The sequence below is a fragment of the Dipodomys merriami genome, unplaced genomic scaffold, assembly GCF_024711535.1.
Source record: "Dipodomys merriami isolate MVZ:Mamm:240054 unplaced genomic scaffold, mDipMer1.0.p SCAF_40, whole genome shotgun sequence".
NCBI classification, from domain to species: domain Eukaryota; kingdom Metazoa; phylum Chordata; class Mammalia; order Rodentia; family Heteromyidae; genus Dipodomys; species Dipodomys merriami.
In genome coordinates this window covers 10,277,272-10,302,097 of record NW_027205604.1, presented here as the reverse complement: position 1 = coordinate 10,302,097, position 24,826 = coordinate 10,277,272, and the positions used below count along the sequence as shown (strand labels likewise).

The following is a 24,826-nucleotide window of genomic DNA, read 5'->3' as shown; positions in this document are numbered from 1 at the left end:
AAGAAAATGGGTAAATACATATATAGTAGGATATGCATAAGCTATCTCTCGCAGGTGACAATGGCTGGTTCCAATGAGACACATTCACTTATTGACAAGGAGAAAGGGAGTAGGGAAAGAATCTTCACTATATAGCTTTTTACCCTTTTAATGTTGCATTCTGTGAATGTTTTACCTACGTAACTTGGCTAGTCAAAAATCTTAAGTCCTGTAATGAAGCACATAGTAGGAGAAGATCCAATTAGTATAGTTTGTCTTTATAACTTGTTGCAAAACTGTTTGATATAAGTAGGATAGATAGGTTACAGGGAATGAGATTTTATTCAAACATTAAGATGTACCTCATCAGCAAGAAATTCAATTAATTAACTAATGAATTGCTACTAAAAGCTTGAACTCAGGACATTGAGCTCCCTCAGCTTTCTGGCTAAATATTGGTGCTCCACCACTTGAGATATGACTCCAGTCTAGCTTCTTGCTGGTTAATTGAACCTCTATCCTCCAGGATTAGCCTCCTAAGTAGCTAGAATTACAGGCTTCCAACTTCTGCACCTGCCTGAGTAAGTCAGTTTTACAGTGAGATGAACATCTGGGAAACTCAGCAGAGTCTGCTAAGTAATTCCTATAGATCAAAAGTCAGCACTCATCGACACATCCCATCTAGTGGGGACACAGTAAAACAGGACAGACTTTGGACCCTATAGATAAAACGTTCAGGTCCCCTAAACATGGTAGGCTTCAGCTCTTTGGAGAGTGGGCATCAATTTGCCTTTTGTCTTGATGCTGGATCCATTATATTATTATTCCTGCAGTAGAATTCCATGAATTAACTAATTTGTTGCTGGAGGAAAAATTGAGATCAAAGGATGAATTTAATGAGAAGAATGTCTTTGCATTTGGAAACATCAACATTCTCAGGGCTTTATTCCCTGAACACATTGGCCTTAGCCACTCACTTAAAGACTGGCCCAGAAATGGTAGAGATGAGGACATGCGACCAGTATGAGAACAAGTATGCCATCTTGCCTTGGACTTACCTTCAGCTGAACTCTCATGGCTTTTCTTATTGGAATTAGGAAACTATGTAAATATAGACCTATAGATCTGTTACAGTGAAAAGTGTATGGTGTTCAGTGAAAACGGTTACCCGTGGATACAGCTATGCTCTTCAGGGCCCAGTTGTTTTTGTATTTTTTTGTTTTAAAAAATGAAAAAAATGTATTTTGTTCTAATATACTTATAGACAAGTCTTGTCCATTTGATAAGCCTGACAGATATCTTGGCATCATGAAGATAGTCTCTGAAACATCTCTGACAGAAAGTAGCTTGAAGTATGGTAATACTTAAGATGTGTAAGGAGCAACTAAACAGTCAGGGGGGAGAAAACAGCCAAAAAGCTGGCATTCTTGACTGTATTCCATATTGGCTCTTCAAGGATCTCTTAGTGTTAAATAAGAGGCGGAGCTGTACCCTGGCGGCTCAATGCCTGCACATAGCTACTCAGGAAGCTGAGTTCCGAGGAGTGAAGTTTGGAGCCAGTATAGGCAATCAGCACATGAAACTTCATGTCTCCAGTTCACCAGCAAAAGACCAGTACTGGTGTCATGGCTCAAGTGGTAGAGCATCACCTTGAATTCAAGCCCAGTAAGCAAAATAAATAAATAAAGAGAAATAAAGGAAAAGAGAAAGAGGGAAAGAGAGAGAGAGAGAGAGAAATAGGAAGAAAGGAAGGAAGGAAGAAAGGGAGAAAGGAAGGAAGGAAGGAAGGAAGGAAGGAAGGAAGGAAGGAAGGAAGGAAGGAAATGAAGGAAGAGAGAGAGTGTCTGCCTGAGAGAGAGAAAAAGAGAGAGATGCAAGCATGTAGAGTACTGTGTCCTTCTCATACTGGAGGATCATGAACACTGACTATTCACAAGAAAAGACCCTGAAGCCCTCGCCTCGCCTCCCTGTCCACTGGTGGGAATAAATTTAATCTGCTAAGTGACATGTTTGATAAAGGATCATTTCCTGCTAGTGAGTACTGCTCAATCTAGATTACATTCAGAAAAAACAGAATCCATTTCTCTCCTATCTCTGAAAATAAAAGTGATAGTTTACAATTTCAAGTGCCTGGTGAAGAAATACAGTCTCAGTTTTTCTTCCCCTTTCTCTCCCAACATTAACATTGGCCGATTTCCTTGACACATCTTTCTGGGGTCTTTGGAATACTGTTCGTATATTGCAAATTCCGAAAATGACAGGGAAATGCAACCAGGAATATTTTCACAGAGTCTCTTAATGTCAGCTTATGGTCGACTTATTTGCACACATTAAGCAATAAACATTACCAGTTGCCCCTCCAGCTACTCACAGCAAGGAACAGGACGAGACTTCTAGAAGATTTCTTCTAGAAATCTCACTAGTATAATGTTCAGAAAGAGTTGACAGGTGGATCTTTTCTGGTAGCATGAATTTAACACTAGTCAATGTCAGTGAGATTTCTTGTGTATAGTAGCTTTAAAAAACAAAGCAACACAATTATTCTTTCTTTAAATTAATTCTTACTTTAAATTTTCCCACAGTCTCTTGTTCCAGAAAAATTTCCCCACTGTTCAGTCAAGGTGAGCCAGGATGATTTCTGTGATTTAAAAAGCTGTTATTTAACATAGACTGATATTTTGTATCTCAGAATTTTTTTCTAGTATATTCTAACACTTGCGGTATAAAGGAAAGGGGAAATCATTCTTCAAGAAAATTACAAGACAGATCCTCCCCCTACATTTCTAAATGAAAATGCGGTTTTAAAAATATCAAAACAAACTGGATCAGCCTTATGGTAGATCAAATAAGTAAATAAATAAATATCAAAACACTCTATGGAATATAGGAATTGGATTGAAATTTCTCATCTTCAACTTGGTGCCGAGCAAATAGCAAGTAGCAAGTGAGACCTATGGAGTTGGTAGAACTTAAATACTTAGTGTCTGTGTGTGCCAGTACTGGGGCTTGTACTCAGGGCATCATATTCTCACTCATACTCATACTCTCACTTGACTTTGTTGCTTGAGACTAGTACTCTACTACTTGAGGCACAGGCCCACTTTAGGCTTTTTTGCTGGTTAATTGGAAATAAGTCTCTTGAATTTGTCTACCTGAGCTAGCTAAGATCCTCAGACCTCAGCCTCCTGAGTAGCTAGGATTACAGATATGAGCCACCAGCACTTGACTATAAGATCTGAACACTCTGACCTAGGGAAACGGCAGTTGCATCAGCTGATAGCTCCTATTCATATTCTTCCTTATTTACCTGGGGTCAGAATCCTATTAGTCCAAGCCACTTTTGTGAAAGACCACTGAGATTGTGGAAACATGGAAATAGCTTAGTGCAGTTTAAATAGATACTGGAGCAAAACAGACCTACACATTTCATCTCAGGAGAGTGCAGAGGTGACTTTGAACCCTTATACATAATCTTATAAGGCCACCAGCTATAGCTAAAGAAGTAAAATTAACAGGAGCTAAGGATAAGTTTGTTGTAGGGAAAGACACACACACAACACACACACACACACACACACACACACACACACACACACATTAGAAACACTCCAGCCATATGATTTGAAAACTTGGTTGAGGGTGGCCAACAGCCTTACAAGCTGCTATCCTCCATTGCAATATCATTAATACCATTATACTGCAGTAGTATGTTAGCTATGCGCATGATCAAGGCAGGCTGACTGAATGCTATGAATCTTTCTGTGAGAATTCTTTACAAGTTGGATAACAAACAGTTTCTCTGAAAATTTTACCTCCCTCCCCAGCTAATCAATGAACAAACAGTTGTCTCTTTTAACACCTGAATGGTTGAAAAATGAGTCAGGATACAACTCCTTTCCTTAGCGATATAATTAGAAATTACCTCTGAGTAATTTTAGAACTTCAGAGACACAGCCAACTTTTTAAAACTTTATTACACAAGCAACATTTTAGTCATGAAAATCCAATTAGAAAATAACGGGTTGAAGCTGAGTGCCAGTGCCTAGTGCCTGTCATCCTGGCTACTCTGAAGGCTGAGATCAGAGGATCTTGTTTCAAAGAAAGCCCAAAGAGGAAAGTTCATGAGAGTCTTTTCTCCAATTAACCACCAAAAAGTAGGAGGTGGAGCTGTGGCTCATGTGGTAGAGTGCTAGCCTTTAACAAAAAAAAAGCTTAAGGATAGTACCTCTGGCCCTGAGTTCAAGCCTCAGGACACTTCCTACCCCACTAAAAAAAAGCCCACAACCAATTGGAAAGCTAAATATCTTTTTGAACTTTGTAGATCTTACAGATGGAGGAAAATGTCACTCCGTTACTCTGCCTTCTACCATATCCTCAAGGGTCTGACACACAATGGACAAGGCTGTATATTTACTGAATAAATTAATAGAGTCAATTTAATTGGAGATATTGCATTCATGTTTAGCTCATTCTAAACCCTTCATTCACAAGAAGTTAGTTGTTCAGTAAAAATAACTGTTTCCCACCTTCAAAACAGTCCAGTATGACTGTTAACTAAAATATGAATGGATCACTTAAAACTGTGAATGACTGGCTTCATTCCTGAGTGGCCTTAGGTACCATGTGACTTCAATGAATGAAACTGCTCTCTGAGTCTTGTCTTGGGCTCCTGTATGGCTGGTAGCTCCTCTGAAACACTTCCAAAGGAAATTATTCATTGGCAAGTACAAGTTCTCTTCAATTGTGCCAATTACCATTTTATAGAAAGCCCAAGTCATATTCCAGGAGAGCTGGGGCTGTGCCAGCTCACTGGCTTTTGTTGGCGTTGGTTATATTTTTTCCAGTAGTCACCCGCAATAGCCAAAAACTATGGAATTCTGAATGGAGTCTCTATCATTTGAGATCTCTTGACAAAAAGGAGTTTATTTTTTAAATAAAAATATTGAGGTAACAGAGCATGTGACCTGGAATCATATTATTAATTTTTCTTCTTTGGTTTTAAATTTCTCTGTGATAGGTTATTTGGTTTAGAACTAACATCACTAAAAGTTGATTTTGTTGAGCAACTTCTATCATGTGGTGTCTAAATTGGTAGCCATTATCTACAGGTAGCTATTTAAATGAACTAAATTACAATAAGAATAATGATAACTATTTAAATATAATAAAATAAATCTAGTAGTTAAAATTTGTCTCTTTGGTTGTACTTGGCACATTAAAAGAATCGCATATCATTTGAAATAATTCACAGGTCCCAATTGTGTTGAGAAATGGTCATATAATTTTTTTGGACTTTGTCATAATTTAGTGTCATCTAAAGAGCTCAAGTGCAGATTGAACCTCATAGTCTATTGGAAGAAGTTTTCCTTAAAGATTGTAATGAAGCACAAAGAAAGAGTAAAATAATTGAACATGTAATGCAGAAACTATTTAAAGCCTTCTGTTGACCAGATTTAACAAATGCAAGGAACTTTTTAATTGAAGAGTTATTTTAAAATAAAGATGAAAGTGCATTCAAAAAGAAGAAGAATAAGAGGAGGAGGAGGAGGAGGAGGAAGGGGGAGGAAAAAGAAGAAGGAGAAGGAGAAGGAGAAGAAGAAGAGGAAGAGAAGAAGAAGAAGAAGGAGGAGGAGGAGGAGGAGGAGGAGGAGGAGGAGGAGGAGGAGGAGGAGGAGGAGGAGGAGGAGGAGGAGGAGGAAGAGGAAGAGGAAGAGGAAGAGGAAGAAGAAGAAGAAGAAGAAGAAGAAGAAGAAGAAGAAGAAGAAGAAGAAGAAGAAGAAGAAGAAGAGGAAGAAGAAGAAGAAGACGACGACGCAGCCCAGAGTGACACCAGACTGAGCAAGCATGCATGTCAACATTTCTGTGACTACAGATAATTTCATCAGGCAGCCTCTGCAGAGCTCTCTTTAATGAACTTTGGTCAGTCTCCCCTGAACCCTCTGGTCAACTACGCCTTGGGCTCTGCCCTTGATCAAATCCTATTGGCTCAGCTTTACAAATATCGCCCCCTCCACACACACACATACCCTGATATCTATCAAATATTTTGTCATTCATCTTCCTTATCTTACCAGGCTAGGCTGTCTACTGCAGGAATCCAGTCTAGTCAGTGGGAACAGAGTCTCCCTTACTCAGAATGCATCTTGTGGTAACCTTCCTTCTACTCATTCCCCAATCTGCTTCTTGGGTATAACTATGCCCAGTGGTTCTTGCATTTGGAGTTATTTCTGATCTCTTCCCATGAATGCAAAAATGCTCATTGTGGAAGCCCTCTTGAATAAAATCTTCCTTACCATCTTAAATAATCTTTATTATAATTACCTTTATTCATATTGTCATTATTATCTTTATTTTTCTAAGTTTTTAAAAGACACAAAGTCACTAAGTATTTTAGCTCTTCATATGAGAATTTATAGAGATAAAACAATTTCCCAAAAGGCTATGAAAGAGTCCTCAAGAGTTACTGCTCATTTCTTCATCACAAGGGGTGGTTGTAGTCTTGGACATGTGGGCAAAGAAATACAAAGTACATAGTTTAATAGAGACAAAACTGGTCAATACCCAAAGGGGGAAAATCAGGTATGTTTTTGCAGAGCAGAATTGCAGAGGGTGATACAATTATTCAAAGAAAGGGTTCCAACCTGCTGTCAGGGTCAGATACCTTGGAAGACTATGTTTTCGATAACGCATGGCTTTCTACTCAAGACCCCTCTTCATCTTCTCAGTCCATTTCTTTTGTAGCTTTTTCTGGTGAATGAAATCTTCAGAGGGTCTGCCCTTTGGATTTACCTGGATTTTTCTGCCTTTTGGATTTTTCCCAAATTCATTGTTTGAGAGATCACTTGAGGAGCTTGTCTCTTGCATGTCTTCAATAGCACAAGGACAAAGAACATAAACAAATACTGCTGAAAATTTAGTGCCTGGTAAAGTGTGGCTGGAAAATGAAGAACAGATTAAGTCCTTTGTGTGGTCGTAAGTGCAGAGTCCCTTTGAAGGTGCAATCATTGAAACAGAGTGTAGTTTAAAGGAGAAAGGCCACAAGGAAACGTCTTCCTGCACGTAAACACAGGAGCCATACAAAAGACTAGAACTCAGAAGGAAGACCGAATGGCTAGTCTTAAATACTCTCTGCATTACAGAGAGAAAGTGGGGATAGGGTAGGAAATTTAGAGGAAGGAATAATAAAATGATTTGGGGAGGAAACTCCGTTTCTTGTGGAAAAGACTATCTAAGTGTGATTCCATTTCTGTCTTCTTTCTCAGCCTTGGAACTTTAGGAATAGATAGAACACTACTGGGGTTTGCTTTGGTGGTCTGGTCCTAAGACTGATGAGTGAATATCAATAAAGCCTCTTCCATCACCATTAGCATTTAAGGGCTTTCAAGTTAAAATAATCACCATATTTTGGGACATGGTTTTCTGAGCCTTTATAGTATCAGATATTTTTATTACAGAATTAAGGTCCTTTGTAGCTCTTGATTTCCTTGTGTTTTAAGCAATTTCATTTACAAAGATTTTTTTCTGGTGGTGGTGGGTAAGAAACTTTGAAAAGAAAAATAAATGTACACATCTTTAGAAAAAAACATTGGAGTGTCACTTATGCATGGTATGACATACCTTCCCTTCAAGATGAAAATCTTTAAATCTAAACCTTGTTGCCATTTCTCTAAAATCACTTTGGGCTATCACATGTGGGTAGTGCACATAACGTGATGTCTTTTTGACAGAAACCTTTTTAGCGCTCTTGTGACTGGAAATGTAATACATAGGCATTTAGAAGAATACTGCAATGTTCTTTCTCTACATTTCCATTTGATAATATCCACCCCACCCCTGATGTTTCTATCTTTCACATAGATCCTCAACTTAATGATACACCTAAACCCATGCAGAGAGTTTTAGAAATTATCAGAAAACTTGGATTTTAGCACCTGAATAAGAACAGTCCTCAGCACAGCGTATTTTCCTGGCTTTGCAAACACTGGTTTATTCTGAGAGATTTGGAAAATTCTCTTGCCTTCTGATTGGCCTTCGATGAGTGTCTTGTGGGTATCCCAAGGTTGAAGGGTTTACCCATGTCTCCTCCTTTCATTCAGTATTGGTGTTTAAACTCAGGGCTGCAGAGCTGCTAGGTTGGCCCTCTACCACTGTGTCTCCACCTTTTCTTTTTCTACTTCCCACTGGTGTTTGTGCCTGAACCATGTCCATCCGCCTACTGTAGGCTTTTCCTTGTTACTGGGATTTTAGACACGTGCCTTCACATCCTCTTTCTCTCTGTGGCTATGGGGGCTAGCTGCTTTTCTGTCCAGGCTGGGCTGGTATTGTGGTCTGCCTCTTATGTAGATTGGGATGGTAGGTTCATGCCCCTGTGCTTCAGCTATGGGTTGAGAAGGGTTCTCATGGAAATTTCTGTGCTAGCTAGCATCGGACTACAATTCTCCAGATCTCCATTTCCCAAGTTGTTAAGATCATAGGTGTGAGCCACCAGCACCCAGCTATTCCCTCTGTAGAAGGAAGGATATTTGCATCAATGATAGTAACTTTATATTCCCAAGTAGGAACAAAATACTTTCTATTCCCTTCTGCATATACAGAATCCTATTGAGAATAATTTCAGATTGATCATCAAGGGAAAAATTTCAGTGGTGAGAGGCAACATCATTGAATATAAGTCAGCTAAGGGAAGGAATAACAAATAGCCTGCACTTCACACTTCTTGAAGCTGACACATGCCAGCACAGGAAATGACACCTGTGTCCCCAGTATTAGGGGGTTTCTCTGGATACTTGAAAAGAGCTAAAATGGGGTAGGAAAAACACCATACCTGTTACAAAGAGAAAATTTGCTAAATCACAAACGCTAAACTATGATTTCCCCCCCTTAAGGTAGTTAGTTTGGGGGAAAGGGAGGGAACTAATTCTTTGACAAATTTCCCAGCTTCATTCTTCCTGATGTCACATCTGCCTTTCTCTTCATAAATTAGAAAAACAAAAAAAGGAAAAATGCCTGCAAATTCCAACTTGTTCCAAAGTTTATCAAGTGAGCTAGTACTAATCAAAATGAGAAAGAACAGGGTTTCCAAACACTCATGATAGAGTTTTAATCAAACATGGAAAAAAGGAATAAACAAGTAGTAAATTTTCATAAATTCAAATGTATCCATCATATTTCCATTTTGCAATGTTTGTTCTTTGATGTAAATGACATTGGAAAAAATATTTCCTTTTTCACCTCCTTCTTCCTTTCCTCCCACTTTTCTCTTTTTCTCTCCCTTCCTCCTTCCTTCCTTCTTTTGTTTTCTCTTTCTTTCTTTGCCTGCCTACTTGTCTTTCTCTCTCTCTTTCTTTCTTCCCTTCTTTCTTTCTTCCCTTCTTTCTTTCTTTCTTTCTTTCTTTCTTTCTTTCTTTCTTTCTTTCTTTCTTTCTTTCTTTCTTTCTTTCTTTCTTTCCTTCTCATACCCCCTGCCTCCCTTCAGCCCTGATCCACCCCCAAATAGTATTCTCAGTGGGTTTCCTTGTTCTATTTTCATTCAATTTTCATTCTAACAGTTTTCATCCTCCTCATTCTCTCCCTAGTCCAACTCCAGCCAAAGCTTCTTATTGTTGTTTTCCTAGGAAGAGGACATCTTTTGGCAATTTTTTGTCAGTTACAAAAGATCCACAATTATGAAAGCATCTTATAAAATTTTCAAATAATAGGGTTATGAAAAACTCAAGATGCATTAGTTAATCATGACTCTCATTACTAGTAAGATTAACAAATAAGTGTCTGTTTTTATTATTGCAAGTTATTATCTTTAGTTGTACAAAGGGGTTTCAATTCAACATATCAGTTTATGAGTAAGTGCATCTTTTATCATGCTGGAGTTGAGTTACACGATTTCTCATAGTTCAGTTGTAACAAAGTTTGGTCGTCTGACCTGCATTTTGTTGCAAGGGGGTTTTGGTGGTACAAGGTGTTTAAACCAAAGATTTTAATATGATAGGCAGATGCTCTTCCATCCTATTTTCAGCCCTTTTTCTTTTTAGCTTTTGGAGTGGCTAGGGTCCTCCAATGCGCTAGTCTGGACAGCAAACCTCCTATTCATGCTTCCTGCAAAACTGGAATGTTAGGTATCTCCATCATTGAGGGTCTTGTTAGCTCTTTCATTTGCCCAGCTGGCTTCCAACTATAATCTTTGCAATCTTTATCTCCCAGTTAACTTGGATTACTTGGGTGAGCCACCAGTACTCACTTTCTGACCTGTTTTAATGATATGTTTTCTAAAGACACATATGCATGCAACCTCCACTGCCACAGGAAAGAAGGAAGAGAAGTGAAAGAATTAAAGAATTAAAGAATTATTTATAGCTCACCTATGTCCACCTTATTTTCCACTGCAGCATTATCTACTCTTATTTGGATAGCAAAGTCCTTTGTGGGTTTTCTCTAAGAGCATTTTATCTGTCTCTGGAAAAGAATAAATCTCCTAAGTAATGCTCATGTAAAAGTAACTCACTTGAGAAGGTGTTGATTATTATGACTCATAGAGAGGCCCAACGTTCCCTAGACTAAAATTAATGCAGTAATGTTTGTAAGTCACCTTTCGTGACCCTTCAAGGTGGTGTGCTTTTTGTTAATACACAGCATGTTCAGTCAGTGCAAATTGTGTCAGCAATGGTGACAGCGCCACTTTGCTGAGCTGCAAAGGTAGCCTCATGTCCAATGAAGGAATACTTTGTCAAAGGCAATAAAAAATGGAAATGAGCTACTACCTCTGGGCTCTGATTTAATTAAGCCTCAGGAACTTAGAGGCTATGGCTCCTCTTCTTGTAACTGTTGATCAGTATTGGGTGTTTTTTACATCCTGTGCTGAATTAATCCAACTAACATTGATTTGCCACCTACAAGGTACAGAGCATTAAATGCTCATTCTCAAGACTGTAAAATAGACAAAGGTGAAAGGTTTTGGGGGTCCCCAAAACCTAGTAAAGGAGATGCTACATGTTTGCGATTGCATATAATGTAAAGAAGTGGTAGTCGATGCTATGGGAAAGGTAGAGGTAAAAGTATGCTGAGGGTTTCCATGGACGTGGCCATTGGGTTCCCATTGAGGAAGTAGGAAGATGACAGAAGTAAACCAGGACTTGGAGAATTGGTTATAAGCTGAATATATGGCATTGAGCTGGGATAGTTCCAGAGGAACTGGACAAGCCAGAAATATGAGGTAGAAATTCTCCAGCTATGTGTTGCAAAGTAGAATCTGGTGGGAGTCACAAGATCTTCAAAGAAGAGTCGGTAGAACATTATGATGCAGCAGGGCATCATGGCAAACACCTGCAGTTCCACTAAATCAAGAGGAACAAGCATCATGGCCTGAAGCCAGCTGGGGCAAGAACACAGGGCTGGGGCAAGAACAAAAGGGCTGAAGTGACAGAGTGTCTGCCTAGCTCTCTCAAAGCCCTGCATTCAAACTTCAATACTGAAAAAGAAAAAAAAAAGCACATTAAGCCCAGAGGCTCACATCTGTCATCTTAGCTACTCAGAACAATGAGATTGGAAAGATGATCACAGCTCAAGATCAGCTTGGGGGAAAATAAGGAAGAAAGAAAAAAATGACTGGGAACAGTAGAGTGTGCCTGTCATTCTGCCTACATTGGGAACATAAATAGGAGGATTAGTGTCCTGGCTAATGGATCAAAAGGTAAGAACATGTTCAGTAAAATAATGAAAGCACATAAGGCTAGAGCAGTACTCAAATGGTAGAGAACCTGCCTAGCAAGAGCAAAGCCTTGAGTTCAAACCTCCAGACCAAATATGAAAGACAAGAAAGAACGTTTTTGTGCATCACAGTACCAAGGATGATGGTTAAGACAAACGGTCTTGGCCTTCAGTTCACAGGCCTGAATTGGTCTTTGGAGGTCTTGTAAATGTAGGAGCAGGGTTCATGAAGGATTAATCTGGAGGCAGTTTGTTTATTGGACAGAAGAGGGAGCTAAGCAAGGATTCTGAGCATGGCTGCATCCTTTGATGTTCTTGAGACTTCATCAAGGAGGAAAATCAGAAGCCTGACAATGGCCATGGAGTCTTGTTGAGAGAGACTGGGGATGCAAAATGGAAATTTTACAATTCCTTGAGCATGAGGGATAAAGCCAGGGAGAGGAGGAAAAAGATATCCTGGGGGTAAAAGTGATTTTGATTGAGCCACCTGCATTTGAAGTGTCCACAGAAATTATTAAAAGAATAAAAAAAATCTGAAGAACAATTAGCTGCAGAAATGAAGATAAAAATTAAAGCCAGAAACTGGGTGCAGGTGGCTCATGCCTATAATCCTAGCTGAGATCTGAGGATTGTGCTTCAAAGCTAGCCCAGGCAGAAAAGTCAGTGAGACTTTCTCTCTAAGAAAGAAAGTGAGAGAGAGAGAGAGAGAGAGAGAGAGAGAGAGAGAGAGAGAGAGAGAGAGAGAGAGAGAGAGAGAGAGGAAGGAAGGAAGGAAGGAAGGAAGGAAGGAAGGAAGGAAGGAAGGAAGGAAGGAAGGAAGGAAAGGAAAGGAAAGGAAAGAGAGAGAAAGAGGGAGGGAGGGAGGGAAAGAGAGAGAGGAAGGAAGGAAGGAAGGAAGGAAGGAAGGAAGGAAGGACGGAAGAGAGTTGGCAGTGAAGCTGTGTTTCAAATGGTAGAGTGCTAGCCTTGAAAAAAACGCTCAGGGACTGTGCCTGGGCCCTGAGTTCAAGCCACACGACTGGCACCAAAAGTAAGTTAAAATAAAAAGCCAGAACAAGAACTTTACTTTTATTGTGAATAAGCTGAATGGAGCTCTTCATTGGAATATCTTTGTTCAAAAGTTCAGCAGCAGGCATGAGAAATGCATAAAAGAGAAGAGAAAAGGGCTGGGTTAGATCCCGAGGGACCAGCTACACTTTTAAGATACATCAGAGAAAGGAAATCCTGCCTCTAGCCAAAAAGAAAAAAAAAAAAACAAAACAAAACCCTCCACGTACTGAGAAGCAGCCAGGAAGCACAGGTCTCAGGAGACAAGCAAGCAATGGGGGTAGAGGATCAGAAAGGCCTAGACCAAGCCAGCTGTGGTAATTTTCCCTGAAAATGGGAAAGTGTGCTTTGCAAAGGAAGAAAGCTCATGTCATCGTGGCGCAACCTGTGTCTTTCCAAGCGAAGTTCTTTTCATCTTTACTAAAACCTCTTCCATTCCCAGCCATGGACTTCTAATCATAGAGCACATTTTATAGTGGCCAGCTGTGGGTCTCTTCCCTGGAAGGGCTCCTGCCCACACCCTCAGTGGCCTCCTTCCTAGGATCCCCTCCATGCTGAAGCCTATTAGTGGTCTTGACAGCTTTGTTTGCCCCCAGAAAGTGAACCCTGCTGAGTTTAGGCCTATCAAACGCTCAATCACAACCATCTGCTGTAGGCCTGGGTGAAGACTCTGAAATCAGTCAATATCCTGGCCTGTAAATTCTGTTATACATATGTATTTGTTTCTCTGAAAGGTTGTTTTATTCTTCTGCTTCTTAAAGGATCTGGAATAGATTGTATTCTCTTGAGAGAAGTCTCCTGCTGTAATTTTCTCACTTCATGGTACTTCAAAGCCTTTGCCTAATAATGGTGCCATATTAGATAGGTCAACGCAGGCATGGTGAAATGCTGACTGTGGTTCTGTAGCATCTTGCTTTACCTAACAAATACGTATGCCCAGGGAGTGTGGCTCCTCATAATCATGTCTTCTGTTATTCTCTCATTTCTGTCTAATAGTATTATAGAGCAGGGATTCCGATGTTCATTTCCCAAAGGAGGAAGTTAAGGCTGAGAGAATGTAAAGAATATAATCAGGATAAGTCCTAAACAAATGTTAGCTGGTATTACTATTATCTCTTAATATAATAAACCCCTTGTTATTGATTGGCAATAGACTGGGTTTTGTTTTATATGCATAACATCTTTTTTTGTTATCCTGAAATTTGATATTCATGATAACACACAGCTTTCTAAGTAGTTGTATTACTTAGAAATACAGCTCTCAGAGTAAATCTGCCTTCATAGTAGATACAACATTAAATGAAGTCATGGGTGTCTGTGTCTTTACAGATTAAAGGTTAAAATGGCCAATTAGACTGGTTAGTGTAGTGGTTAAGAGACTAGGCTTTTGAAGCTGACTTGGAGTTAAGTTTTACCCAAGAGTATTCCTCGCTATGGCTATGAATTAAGTACCAGATTTATCTTGAGGTTTTTTTTTTTAAATGTGGAAGTGTACCTGCTAAATTTGCATCTGGATCTAGAAAGAGAAAGCTCTATCTGTGTTTCTGTCTGGTCTTAGAGAATGTCACAGTAGGTGCAGCGTCTTGGCTCTTGGCACCTGTCTTCTGCATCTGGTGCTCCACAAATGAGAGCTGACCCTGTCATGAACAGCATAGCTTCTGAGAGTCAATATTGCCTATACCCACACCCATACTTACACACGAGGGAGAATTATGTAAACCTTAATACAAAAGCAGCAAGTATGGGCAGTAGGTAACCTTTCTGGCAGACAAACCAAGCCAAATAGTACATGAAACACTAAAATGTAAAGGATTTTTACAAAGTGGCCAGGCAGTTCTCTGAAACTAGGATGAGAAGAGCTGCAGGATAAAGTAGCATCTTTTGACTGCAATACCAATTAGAAACACACAGCTCTTCAGTGAAGTGTGTGCTCACTGCTGTTTGATGAATGGAGATTCTTTAATTAAAATACAATTTTGTTCAATATCACTTTATGGGTTGTTTTCATGATGAATTTTAAAATGATCAAGGACACAGAAGCAACTTAATTGGTTGAATAAGCAATTTTGCTTTCCCGATGCCTGTAGTGACAACATTGTAGAACTGGGGAAAGCAGGAATCCTGACCTCCGTGAGTGCAAACCAGACTGCTTGTAGGAAGACAGATTCTAGAATAATGGCAGTGGAGAGGCAGAGATATTCAGAGATAGCTGTGCAGTAATGCTGCTTTCTTCTGAGGGCAGCAGCTAGGAGAACCAGCAGCCTTTAAAGATGGGTGGAGTCTTTTCTCTGGCTTGCCTCTTCCTGTGTGCACTGTAACCTGAGCTGAAAGAACAAGGCAGGCGTGGCTTGTGTGTGTCAGCTCTTTACAAACAAGATGGTAATTGCAGGTGCTGTAATCCAACAAACGGTAGAAAATGGGCATGCCTATCTACACTAGCTCATGTCGAGCCCTGGAAGGATCTGGTGGTTTTCATTAGAGTCTGTCCTATCCCTGTACAGTCAAGTCTCATGGGCACTGGAGTAATGTGGTTCCAAATCATGAGCAAGTCTTTGTGATATGATTGTGTGATATTAGTGAGTGCCAACAAGCATGACTTAGAATCACTTGTCATATACTTGCACATACTGTTAGCTTCATGCAGTTATGGCAACTTGTTGGGAGAGTCCTCAGAGTGTAGAAGTATTATCACTTTATTTGGTTGTTGGTTAAAATTTAAAAAGTAGAACTTTTGGGGTTGAGGGTTTAACTCAATTGTAGAGCTTGTACTTAGCACAAACATGACCTTGGCTTTAATTCTCAGTACAAAAGGAGGGGGAAGAGAGGGAGGAAGGAAGAAGTGAAGGAATAGAGGGAGAGAGAGAGAAAGGAAGGAAGGAAAGAAGGAAGGAAGGAAATTCCCAGTACAAAAAGAGAGAAAGAAAGGAAGAAAGAAAGAAAGAAAGAAAGAAAGAAAGAAAGAAAGAAAGAAAGAAAGAAAGAAAGAAAGAAAGAAAGAAAGAGAAGGAAAGAAAGAAGGAAAGAAGGAAAGAAAGAAAGAAGGAAAGAAAGAAAGAAAGAAAGAAAGAAAGAAAGAAAGAAAGAAAGAAAGAAAGAAAGAAAGAAAGAAAGAAAGAGGAGGCAGAAAGGAAGAAAGGAAGGCAGAAAAGGAGGGAGAGAGGAAAGCAAGGAAGGAAGGAAAGAAAGAAGGAAAGAAAGAAAGAGGAGGCAGGAAGGAAGAAAGGGAGGCAGAAAGGAAGGAGGGAGGGAGGGAAGAAATCAAGGAAGGAAGGAAGGAAGGAAGGAAGGGAAGGGAAGGAAGGAAGGAAGGAAGGAAGGAAGGAAGGAAGGAAGGAAAAAAGGAAGGAAAGGAAGGAGGGAGGGAGGGAAGAAGAAAGGAATATCCTAGGAGAGGGGGTTGTTATAGTAATTTCATATATGTTTTTAAATATTTTGTTTGCCTTACAGCTTTGCCAAGAAGTAATTATTTCATGTTTTCACTTTTTCGTTTTATTTCTCTGGGAGAATAAGTGCTATGCAAATTGCTGTTTCCCAGGCTTGAGACGATCACAGAATGGCTTTGCTTGGACTGTTCTCTTTGCTGCTTTTGCAAAGTCTGGCCACGGAAGCCGCTTTTCCTGATGACCCCATTGCTGAGTTGCCGGTGCATCTGTACCACCACCTTCGAGCCTCAGGGGAGGAGGAAAACATTCTCTTCTCTCCGCTAAGCATTGCTCTTGCCATGGGAATGATGGAACTCGGGGCTCGTGGGTCTACTCTGAAGGAAATCCGCCACTCCATGGGCTACGACAGCCTGAAAGAGGGCAAGTGTTCTTGGCTTTCACATCTTGTGATGACATGACTTGAATGTGATTTAAGTTAGATTGTCATACACCAGAGGCAGCAGTTAGGGGAGGATAAAGTATGGGATGATAAAGCTGAGAGAAGGATTAGGAAAGAAGTGTCCGTTCCTGACTCCAACCATGGCTGAGGGAATTGAAGGAAAAGATATCATTTAAAAATTATTGTTGTTAAGGCTGTGTGCCAGTGGCTTGTGCCTTTGATCTTAACTACTCAGGAGGCTGAGTTTTGAGGGTCCTTGTTTTGAAGTCAGCCTGGACAATAAAATCTCTGAGACTCTTATCTCCAATTAACTACCAAAATGCTGGAAGTGGAGCTGTGGCTCAAGAGGTAGAATGCTAGCCTAGAGAAAAAAAGCACAGGGACAGTGTCCAGGCCCTTAGTTCAAACTCCAGGGCCAGCACACAGCATCTATTATCTATATCTATATCTATCTATATATTTATCTATAGGTACATGGATATATATGTTTAACCTCTATAAATTTAGATGTGTCTGTTTAAACAAACCGCATTCTGATAAAGAATGACAAAATTGATTCTGAGGTTTCAAGTCTAGAAAGAAGGTCCTGTAGTAAATTATCATATAAAATAGAGAACGACAAATGTAATGACTATAAAAACTGTTTCATAATCATTACCTTTGAAGAAAGGTAACATGGCTCTCTAAAAATCAGACATTTTGCTTAAAAATCAACTGCATCCTCATTGTTTAAATGACATCTAAGAATTTTTTTAAATGTCCTATTATAAAAATGATATGTGTTGGGGTTAAATTTCTGTTCACAAAGTACTTTAGACTTACTTTAACATGGTGTAAGATTTCTATTTGATGTGTCTAATCTGCATATGAATTGATTTATCAGAAAGTTAGGATCTACAACAATTTCTAATGGATTTTGTAGTTATAAATTATACTATTGTAAATCTTTTAAAGATTGAAAATGTCTAATATGAATAAAATTTAAAGGAGCAGTTAAATTTTAAATTAGGCAATTCAACTAAATTCTTGATAGTTACAAAATATAATACTATGACTCTTCTGAAAATAACCTGAGTACTTTAAAACAATTCAAAAAAGTATTTTGTAAATTCTTCCAAGATAATAACAAAATCAAAAGTAGTAGCCCAGCACTGGTAGCTTACATCTGTAATCCTAGCTACTCAGAAGGCTGAGATCTGAGGATCACTAAGCCAGCCCAACTAGGAAAGTCCATGAGACTCTTATCTCTAATTAATCACCAGAAAACCAGAAGCAGAGTTGGGGCTCAAATTGGTAGAGTGCTAGCCTTGAGCAAAAAAAGCTCAACAACAGTGCCCAGGCCCTGAGTTCAATCCCCACAACTGACAATAAAAAAGTAGTTATTTCTGGGGATATGGCTCAGTAGAACTTTTCTAAGCCCAGGGTTTTATTCTTAGCAAAGAAAAAAATGGGAGGAAAGAAGGAAGGAAGGAAGGAAGGAAGGAAGGAAGGAAGGAAGGAAGGAAGGAAGGAAGGAGGGAGGGAGGGAGGGAAGGAAGGAAGGAGGGAAGGAAAGAAGGAAGGAAGGAAGGAAGGAGGAAGAGAAAGAAAGGAAGAAAATGAAGGAAGAGAGGGAGGAATGGAGGAAGGAAGGAAGCAAGCAAAGAGTATTTGTTGATAGTATTAAGCTGCAAACGTTCATTTGAGCCAACAGAAACAATACAAGCACCGGAGTCTCCTTATGGTGTCAGGTAATAACTAGGCAGCCATGCATGCTCCCTTGGGCCCAGTCTTCCTTTTGTTCCTTGCTTAGTTTTGATGCTCTGTACTCTTTGTAGATCTTCCACCATGTTTGTTTCAGTAATAAACTTGTCCTTTGTCTTTCAGGTGAAGAATTTTCTTTCTTGAAGGATTTTTCTAACATGGTAACTGCTGAAGACAGTCAATATGTGATGAAAATTGCCAATTCCCTCTTTGTGCAAAACGGGTTCCATGTTAATGAAGACTTTTTACAAATGATGAAAAAATACTTTAATGCAGAAGTAACTCATGTGGACTTTAGCCAAAATGTAGCTGTGGCCAACACCATCAATAAGTGGGTGGAGAATAACACAAATAGTATGTCTTTCTTACTCTAATGTCTTGGTTTCAACCATCTCTTCCTTTTTTATTATTATTATTTTGGTTGGTCATGGGGCTTGAACTCTGGGCTCTGGGCTCTGGGCCTGGGCACTGTCCCTGAGCTCTTCAGCTCAAGGCTAGTGCTACACTTCTTTGAGCCACAATGCCACTTTAGCCAGGTGCTGGCTCACACCTGTAATCCTAGCTACTCAGGAGCCTGAGATCTGAGGATCGCAGTTCAAAGCCAGCCCAGGCAAGAAAATCCATGAGACTCTTATCTCCAATTAACCAACTCTTACTTTTGGAACAGTTCACTTGGTCCTTTTGCATTTGAAGGGTCCATAGTCTTGAACTGAGTGTCTGGTAATGACTCTTGTCCATTTTAGAAATATTGTTTTTGAATGAGCATTGAAGAAAGATTTATCTGTTAGAATGTACAGAATTTTGGCTCTGATCATCTGAAATCTATACTTTCTGATCAATGGGTTTTTTGTGTTTCATCATATTAACTAGTATATGGAGTTTTCAGCTATTTAAAAATTAGTTATTATTTAGAATGACAATTAGTGACTCTTTTTTATTAACTTTATTTCTTTCTTGTGTATGTGGTTCCTAGCCAAACCCAGGGCCTCATACATGCTAGGCAAACACTCTACCACTGAGCCAAATTTCTAGCCCCAATTAGTGACTCTTTTAATACCATGGCTACAATAGATGAAGAGAGAAAAAGAAATAAAAATTAGAGTTTAAAGGTATTTATTGGCTTTACAACCAAATTAGTTGAATAAAAACTAAAAAAAATTGAATGTTTCATTTTTTTAATAAGAGCTGCCCATTTTAAGGGCAAGTGAGTAGAAAAGAATTAGAATTGGAGGTGTGTATTATCAATTTAATTTCTAATTCATATTTTAAATGTATTTGAGACTTATATTTTATCATTTTATTTTCCAGTTTTACCAACAAAACAATTGAAATCAGAATCTAAAAACTGAGGCATTTTGAAATTAGATTAATATACTTGTCATTAAATGTCAAGACTTCCAAAATAATGTTAGTACAATCAGCTAATCATCACCAGATATTCTGTAAGTCACATGACACTGAGCCATTTTCTACCTCAGGTGACTACTAAAATGAGAAAACTGAGCAAATTTTGGTCCTATATTTTTCAATTATGAGACTAAATTGTATGATAACAAAATCTAGTTTTAGTGTTTTTTGACATTTAAAAAATAAATCAAGAATAATACTCTATTTTTTTTCTCGGTCATGGGGCTTGAATTCTGGGCCTGGGCACTGTCCCTCAGCTCTTCAGCTCAAGGTGAGCGCTCTACTGCTTGAGCCACAGCGCCACTTCCGGTTTTCTAGTGGTTTATTGGAGATAAGAGTCTCATGGACTTTCCTGCCCGGGCTGGCTTTGAACCATGATCCTCAGATCTCAGCCTGCTGAGTAGCTAGGATTAAAGGCATGAGCCACCGGCGCCAAGCTTAACAGTCTAATTTAAATGTATTGAATAATTAAAATCTATTCATATTCCAAGTCTTTTAGACACAGTTAGCAAAAAGGGAAGATCTGAAATCTTTCTGAGTGGATCTGAAAGGGAAACTTTCAAAAGATGGAAAACAATGCATAATGAGTTAAACTGGCTTTCACTCATTTGTTTTCATCTAGTCAAAGGCAATTGTAGATTGACAGAAGGCACTATGCAGGGGCTGGGAGAGGAATTTGGATTGGATGACATGTGCAGCGTGAAAATGAACTTTGTTGACTGCTTAGTCTGTGTTAAGAGCGTTTTGTTAGTTGCAATGTGTGATAGTTGCAAAGAGAAAGTGGAGAAGTCCAAGATTCTATTGTATGTGATCTGTAGCTTGTGTGTCAGAATGGTAATGCTCTTGTTTTAAATGCTCTTAATTGCTGATTCTCTCCCTCTCTCTTTCTCTGTATGTGTGTGTGTGTGTGTGTGTGTGTGTGTGTGTGTGTGTGTGTTTCTCTCTGTAGCTTTTATTTTTCAAAATAAATGTTTTATTATCACTAAAATTCAGCATTGTCATTTATACACTCTTTGATGGTAGACTGATGATCGGTAAGTCCGCCCTTTCACTTTTTAATTTAATGTAACTTTTCGTCTGTTCATTTTTTTTCTCCTTAAATAGATCTGTTGAAAGATCTGGTATCCCCCAGAGACTTTGACTCTATCACTCATCTGGCCCTCATCAACGCTGTCTATTTCAAAGGGAACTGGAAGTCACAATTTCGGCCTGAAAATACCAGAACTTTTTCCTTCACTAAAGATGATGAGAGTGAAGTGCACATCCCCATGATGTATCAACAAGGAGAATTCTATTATGGTATGGACCCTTTGACTTCTAGGTCATTCTTCTTGTGGCATGCTAACAGATCTTTACAAAATCGTCAGAAATCCTCATTACTCACATCCTTGTCAATATGATGCAGACAGCAATTCAATATTCTTGATGATATTTCAAATGCCTGCAATTAGATGCTGAGGGAATTTTAGCCACCGACAGTTTTCCAAGGCACTTCTTTAATTTTATTCAGCCAATCACACCTGCTGCATGGCTTGATTCACCTAAAATATCTCACATTGTGCAAAAACAATAAATTTTAACTATGATTTTACTTTATAAAATCATTGGCTTTTCAGTGACTTTTACCTATGTGCGTCACCAAACACTAGATTAGATGAGGACTCCTTATGACTTTTTGAATTAGAAAATTATGAGCATTCTTCTTACACAACACTTGATATTTCTATATTATTATTACTTTTCTTTTTTTGGTGCTTGTTCTAGGGCTTGAACTCAGTGCCTGGAACTCTTGGTTGGCTTCTTGCTCAAGGCTGGTTTTCTACCACTTGAGACACACCTCTAAATGGAGTTATAACAGTTTTGCAAGTTGTAATCATAAATGTAATTGTAAGCCAAGTGTGTGTTAGAACTAATAGTTCTTTTAAAAAGAATACCATAAGCCAGGCATCGGTGGCTTACACCTGTAATCCTAGCTACTCAGGAGGCTGAGATCTATAGATGGTGGTTTGAAGCCAGCCCAGGGAGGAAAGTCTGTGAGACTCTTTCCTCCAATTAAGCACCCAAAAAAAAGCCAGAAGTAGAGCTGTGGCTCAAGTGGTGGAGTGCTAGCCTTGAGCACAAAAACTCAAGGACAGTTCTGAGTTCAAGCCCCAGGACCTGCATACACACACACTAAAAGAATATGAAGAGATGATAATCATACTGCTCAAGTTAGCACTCAAAATATTGTATAAGTGTAAATATGGAAAAATGGTTATTTACTGTAATATTTAAAAAATCTGTTTTAGGAAATATCCATAAGAACATATAGATAGATAGATAGATAGATAGATAGATAGATACATAGATACATAGATACATAGATACATAGATACATAGATACATAGATACATATGTATGTATTTGGCTAAGTTCACAAAAAAACCCAAAGCAAATTACCTCACTGATCTAATCATTTAGTTTGTGACCTTAATCATCACAAATACTCTGGACAAATACTGGAGGATGCTGAGATTTTATTTTAGCTGTGCAACACTGGCCTTGAAACACATATTAGAGTACCAGGTGTCATGATGTTCACTGCTGCCTTGCCAGAAGTCAGGTCGATATTAGTCAGTGTGATTTACATTCAACTCAGAGCCAGGACTAGAATTTTCAGCATTCCAGATGATGTGCTTTAAATGGACTGAATTATCTCCTTTAAAAATAAAAAAATGTCTCAACCAGGCACCTGTGGCTCATACCAATAATACTAGCTGAGATCTGAGGATCATGGTTTGAAGCCATCCGAGGCAGAAAACTCCCCATGGGACTCTTATCTCCCATTAACCACTCAAAAAGGCAGAAGTGGTGTTGTAGCATTCAGAGCATTAGCTTTGAGCATAAATAGGCTTAAGGACAGTGCCCAGGCCCTGAGTTCAAGCCCCAGGACCATAAAAAAACAATAAATAAATACACATAGACATACATACATACATCTCCAGAACATGTCATGACAAATGAGAAATAATTCTGGAGATCCTCAAATACAATAAAAATTTGCAGAAATGAGGAATCTCCTTTCATTCTAGTGTTCAGTTTCTTTCTTTCTTTCCTTCCTGTCTTGCTTTCTTTCTATCCTTTTTTTTCTATACTTTCTTTTTTATGGTTCTGGGGCTTGAACTCTGGGCATAAGAGCCTTTTGCTCAAGGCTAGCACTCTACCACTTGGGCCACAGCACCACTTCTGGCTATTTCTGTGATTTCTTGGAGATAAGGGTCTCATGGACGTTCCTGCCCAAGCCAGCTTTGAACCTCAATCTTCAGATCTTAGCCTCCAGAGTAGCTAGCATTAAAGGCATGAACCACCAGCACCTGACTGAGAGCTCATTTCATAACAAACTTCTTTTTCACATGTTTGAATTCCATGTTTTCTTTATACTATTTCAATAAAATGCATAACACATTTAAACATTTTATAAAATCTTTAACTTGGGCCTTTTTTATGGTGCTCTCCTTTTCAGGGGAATTTAGTGATGGCTCCAATGAAGCTGGTGGCATCTACCAAGTCCTAGAAATTCCATATGAAAATGATGATCTGAGTATGATGCTGGTGCTGTCCAGACAGGAAGTTCCGCTGGCTGCTCTCGAGCCCTTGGTCAAAGCACAGCTGATTGAAGAATGGGCAAACGCTGTGAAGAAGCAAAAAGTGGAAGTCTATCTGCCCAGGTGAGAATCTCTTAGGAGATTCCCTCCCATAGCACAAAAGGAGGGTTATCAAGGAAGGTCTGTCTCAGAAAATCTCTTGGCATGTTGTGTGTGTGTGTGTGTGTGTGTGTGTGTGTGTGTGTGTGTGTGTGTGTGTGTGTGTGTGTGTGTGATGTCTGTGGGCGACTAGGGCTTGATCTCAGGGTCTCATGTTTGCTAGGCAAGCATTCTACCACTGTGCTTGAACCACATCTTCAACTATTTTGCTTCTGCTTGGGATTATAGGCATACTCCAGGCTTGCTGACCTACTGCCCAATTTGACCCCTGTGATCCGCTTGATACCATATTCTAAGTAGCTGCCACTGATTTTGCATGTTGAATGCATAGTCCGAGTCATTCTCTTCCTCCTTCCTTCCTTCTCTTCCTTCTGAGAATTCCTTCATACATATGTGGTCCTGCTCTGGGGTACATGTTACTCATGAATGCATTCAGTATTATATATCTAAACCTACATATAGAGTTTAGATAGGATTCGATTATTCTTAGCCTTGTTTCAGCAAGCAATCCTCTAAATAGCATTCACATTGCTCGTTTTTTTCTGTTTTATAACTGAAGTTGAAGATAGCTGGATAGAAAACCATCTCTGGCATCACAGGAAAAACTCTAAACAAATCAGGATGCTCAGTGCTTCTTTAAAGATATAATAAGTAATTATAATAATGATAACACATAAATAACTAAAAATAAGTGACAAGAAGGAAAATCAGTCTTGTGACTGAGAGAATAAAAGCTAGGCAAGAGCTTTACTATCCCAACTACCATTCACTTCCTCAGCCCTACCTCTGCCCATCAACGTTTTGTAACTTGCTCTACACGTTTCCTTCTAGTCAGGCCACACGCGGCATCCTCTGCATGCCTCCATTGCTATTTCCTAAAGCCTCCCTCCTCACACTCCTTTGCCAGATGTGGGTTTCTTGGCCCTGTGGTCAGCTCTCCCATCAGGTCTTCTTCCCCACCTTCTGCAAATGGTCTGATGAGCAGATGATGTCACTGTTACCTCCTCGCTGCCCCTCCTCACCATTACTATCCCATCCTACAGTACCTTTTGTGAGCTTGCTTTCCTTCTGTGAGTTTTTCCAGGCTAGAGCCTCTCTTCTCCTCCGCCATAGGGGGCATGCCTGGCAGCAAAGCTACACATCAGCTAACACATCCATATTCATAAACATAATGCATACATTTAGGCTAGGAAACAAGATTAATCTGTGTATATATTCTAACACTCATTCTAAATCAAGAAGAGTTCAAATATGATTATTTGCGTGAGTATTGAAAGGTAATAAATGATTAATAGGAACACTGAATTATTAAAAACTCATTAACTCCTTTTTATGTATTCTAATTTTAGGAATTGTTATTTAGCAGTTCTATCATGTAGATGCTG

The 24,826-nt window shown here is 39.2% G+C and overlaps 1 protein-coding gene across 3 annotated transcripts in view; it reads left to right on the top strand.

Moving 5' to 3' along the window:
• Positions 1 to 24,826, top strand: part of Serpini1 (serpin family I member 1) — a 72,288-nt gene that overhangs the window by 31,460 nt on the left and 16,002 nt on the right. For all 3 annotated transcript variants that reach the window (XM_069991940.1, XM_069991941.1, XM_069991942.1), the window contains exons 2-5: positions 16,262 to 16,529; positions 18,415 to 18,645; positions 20,803 to 20,997; positions 23,201 to 23,405. In XM_069991940.1, coding sequence (XP_069848041.1) covers positions 16,280 to 16,529; positions 18,415 to 18,645; positions 20,803 to 20,997; positions 23,201 to 23,405 — 881 coding nt within the window. In that variant the 5' untranslated portion in view covers positions 16,262 to 16,279. The remainder of the gene's footprint in view (positions 1 to 16,261; positions 16,530 to 18,414; positions 18,646 to 20,802; positions 20,998 to 23,200; positions 23,406 to 24,826) is intronic.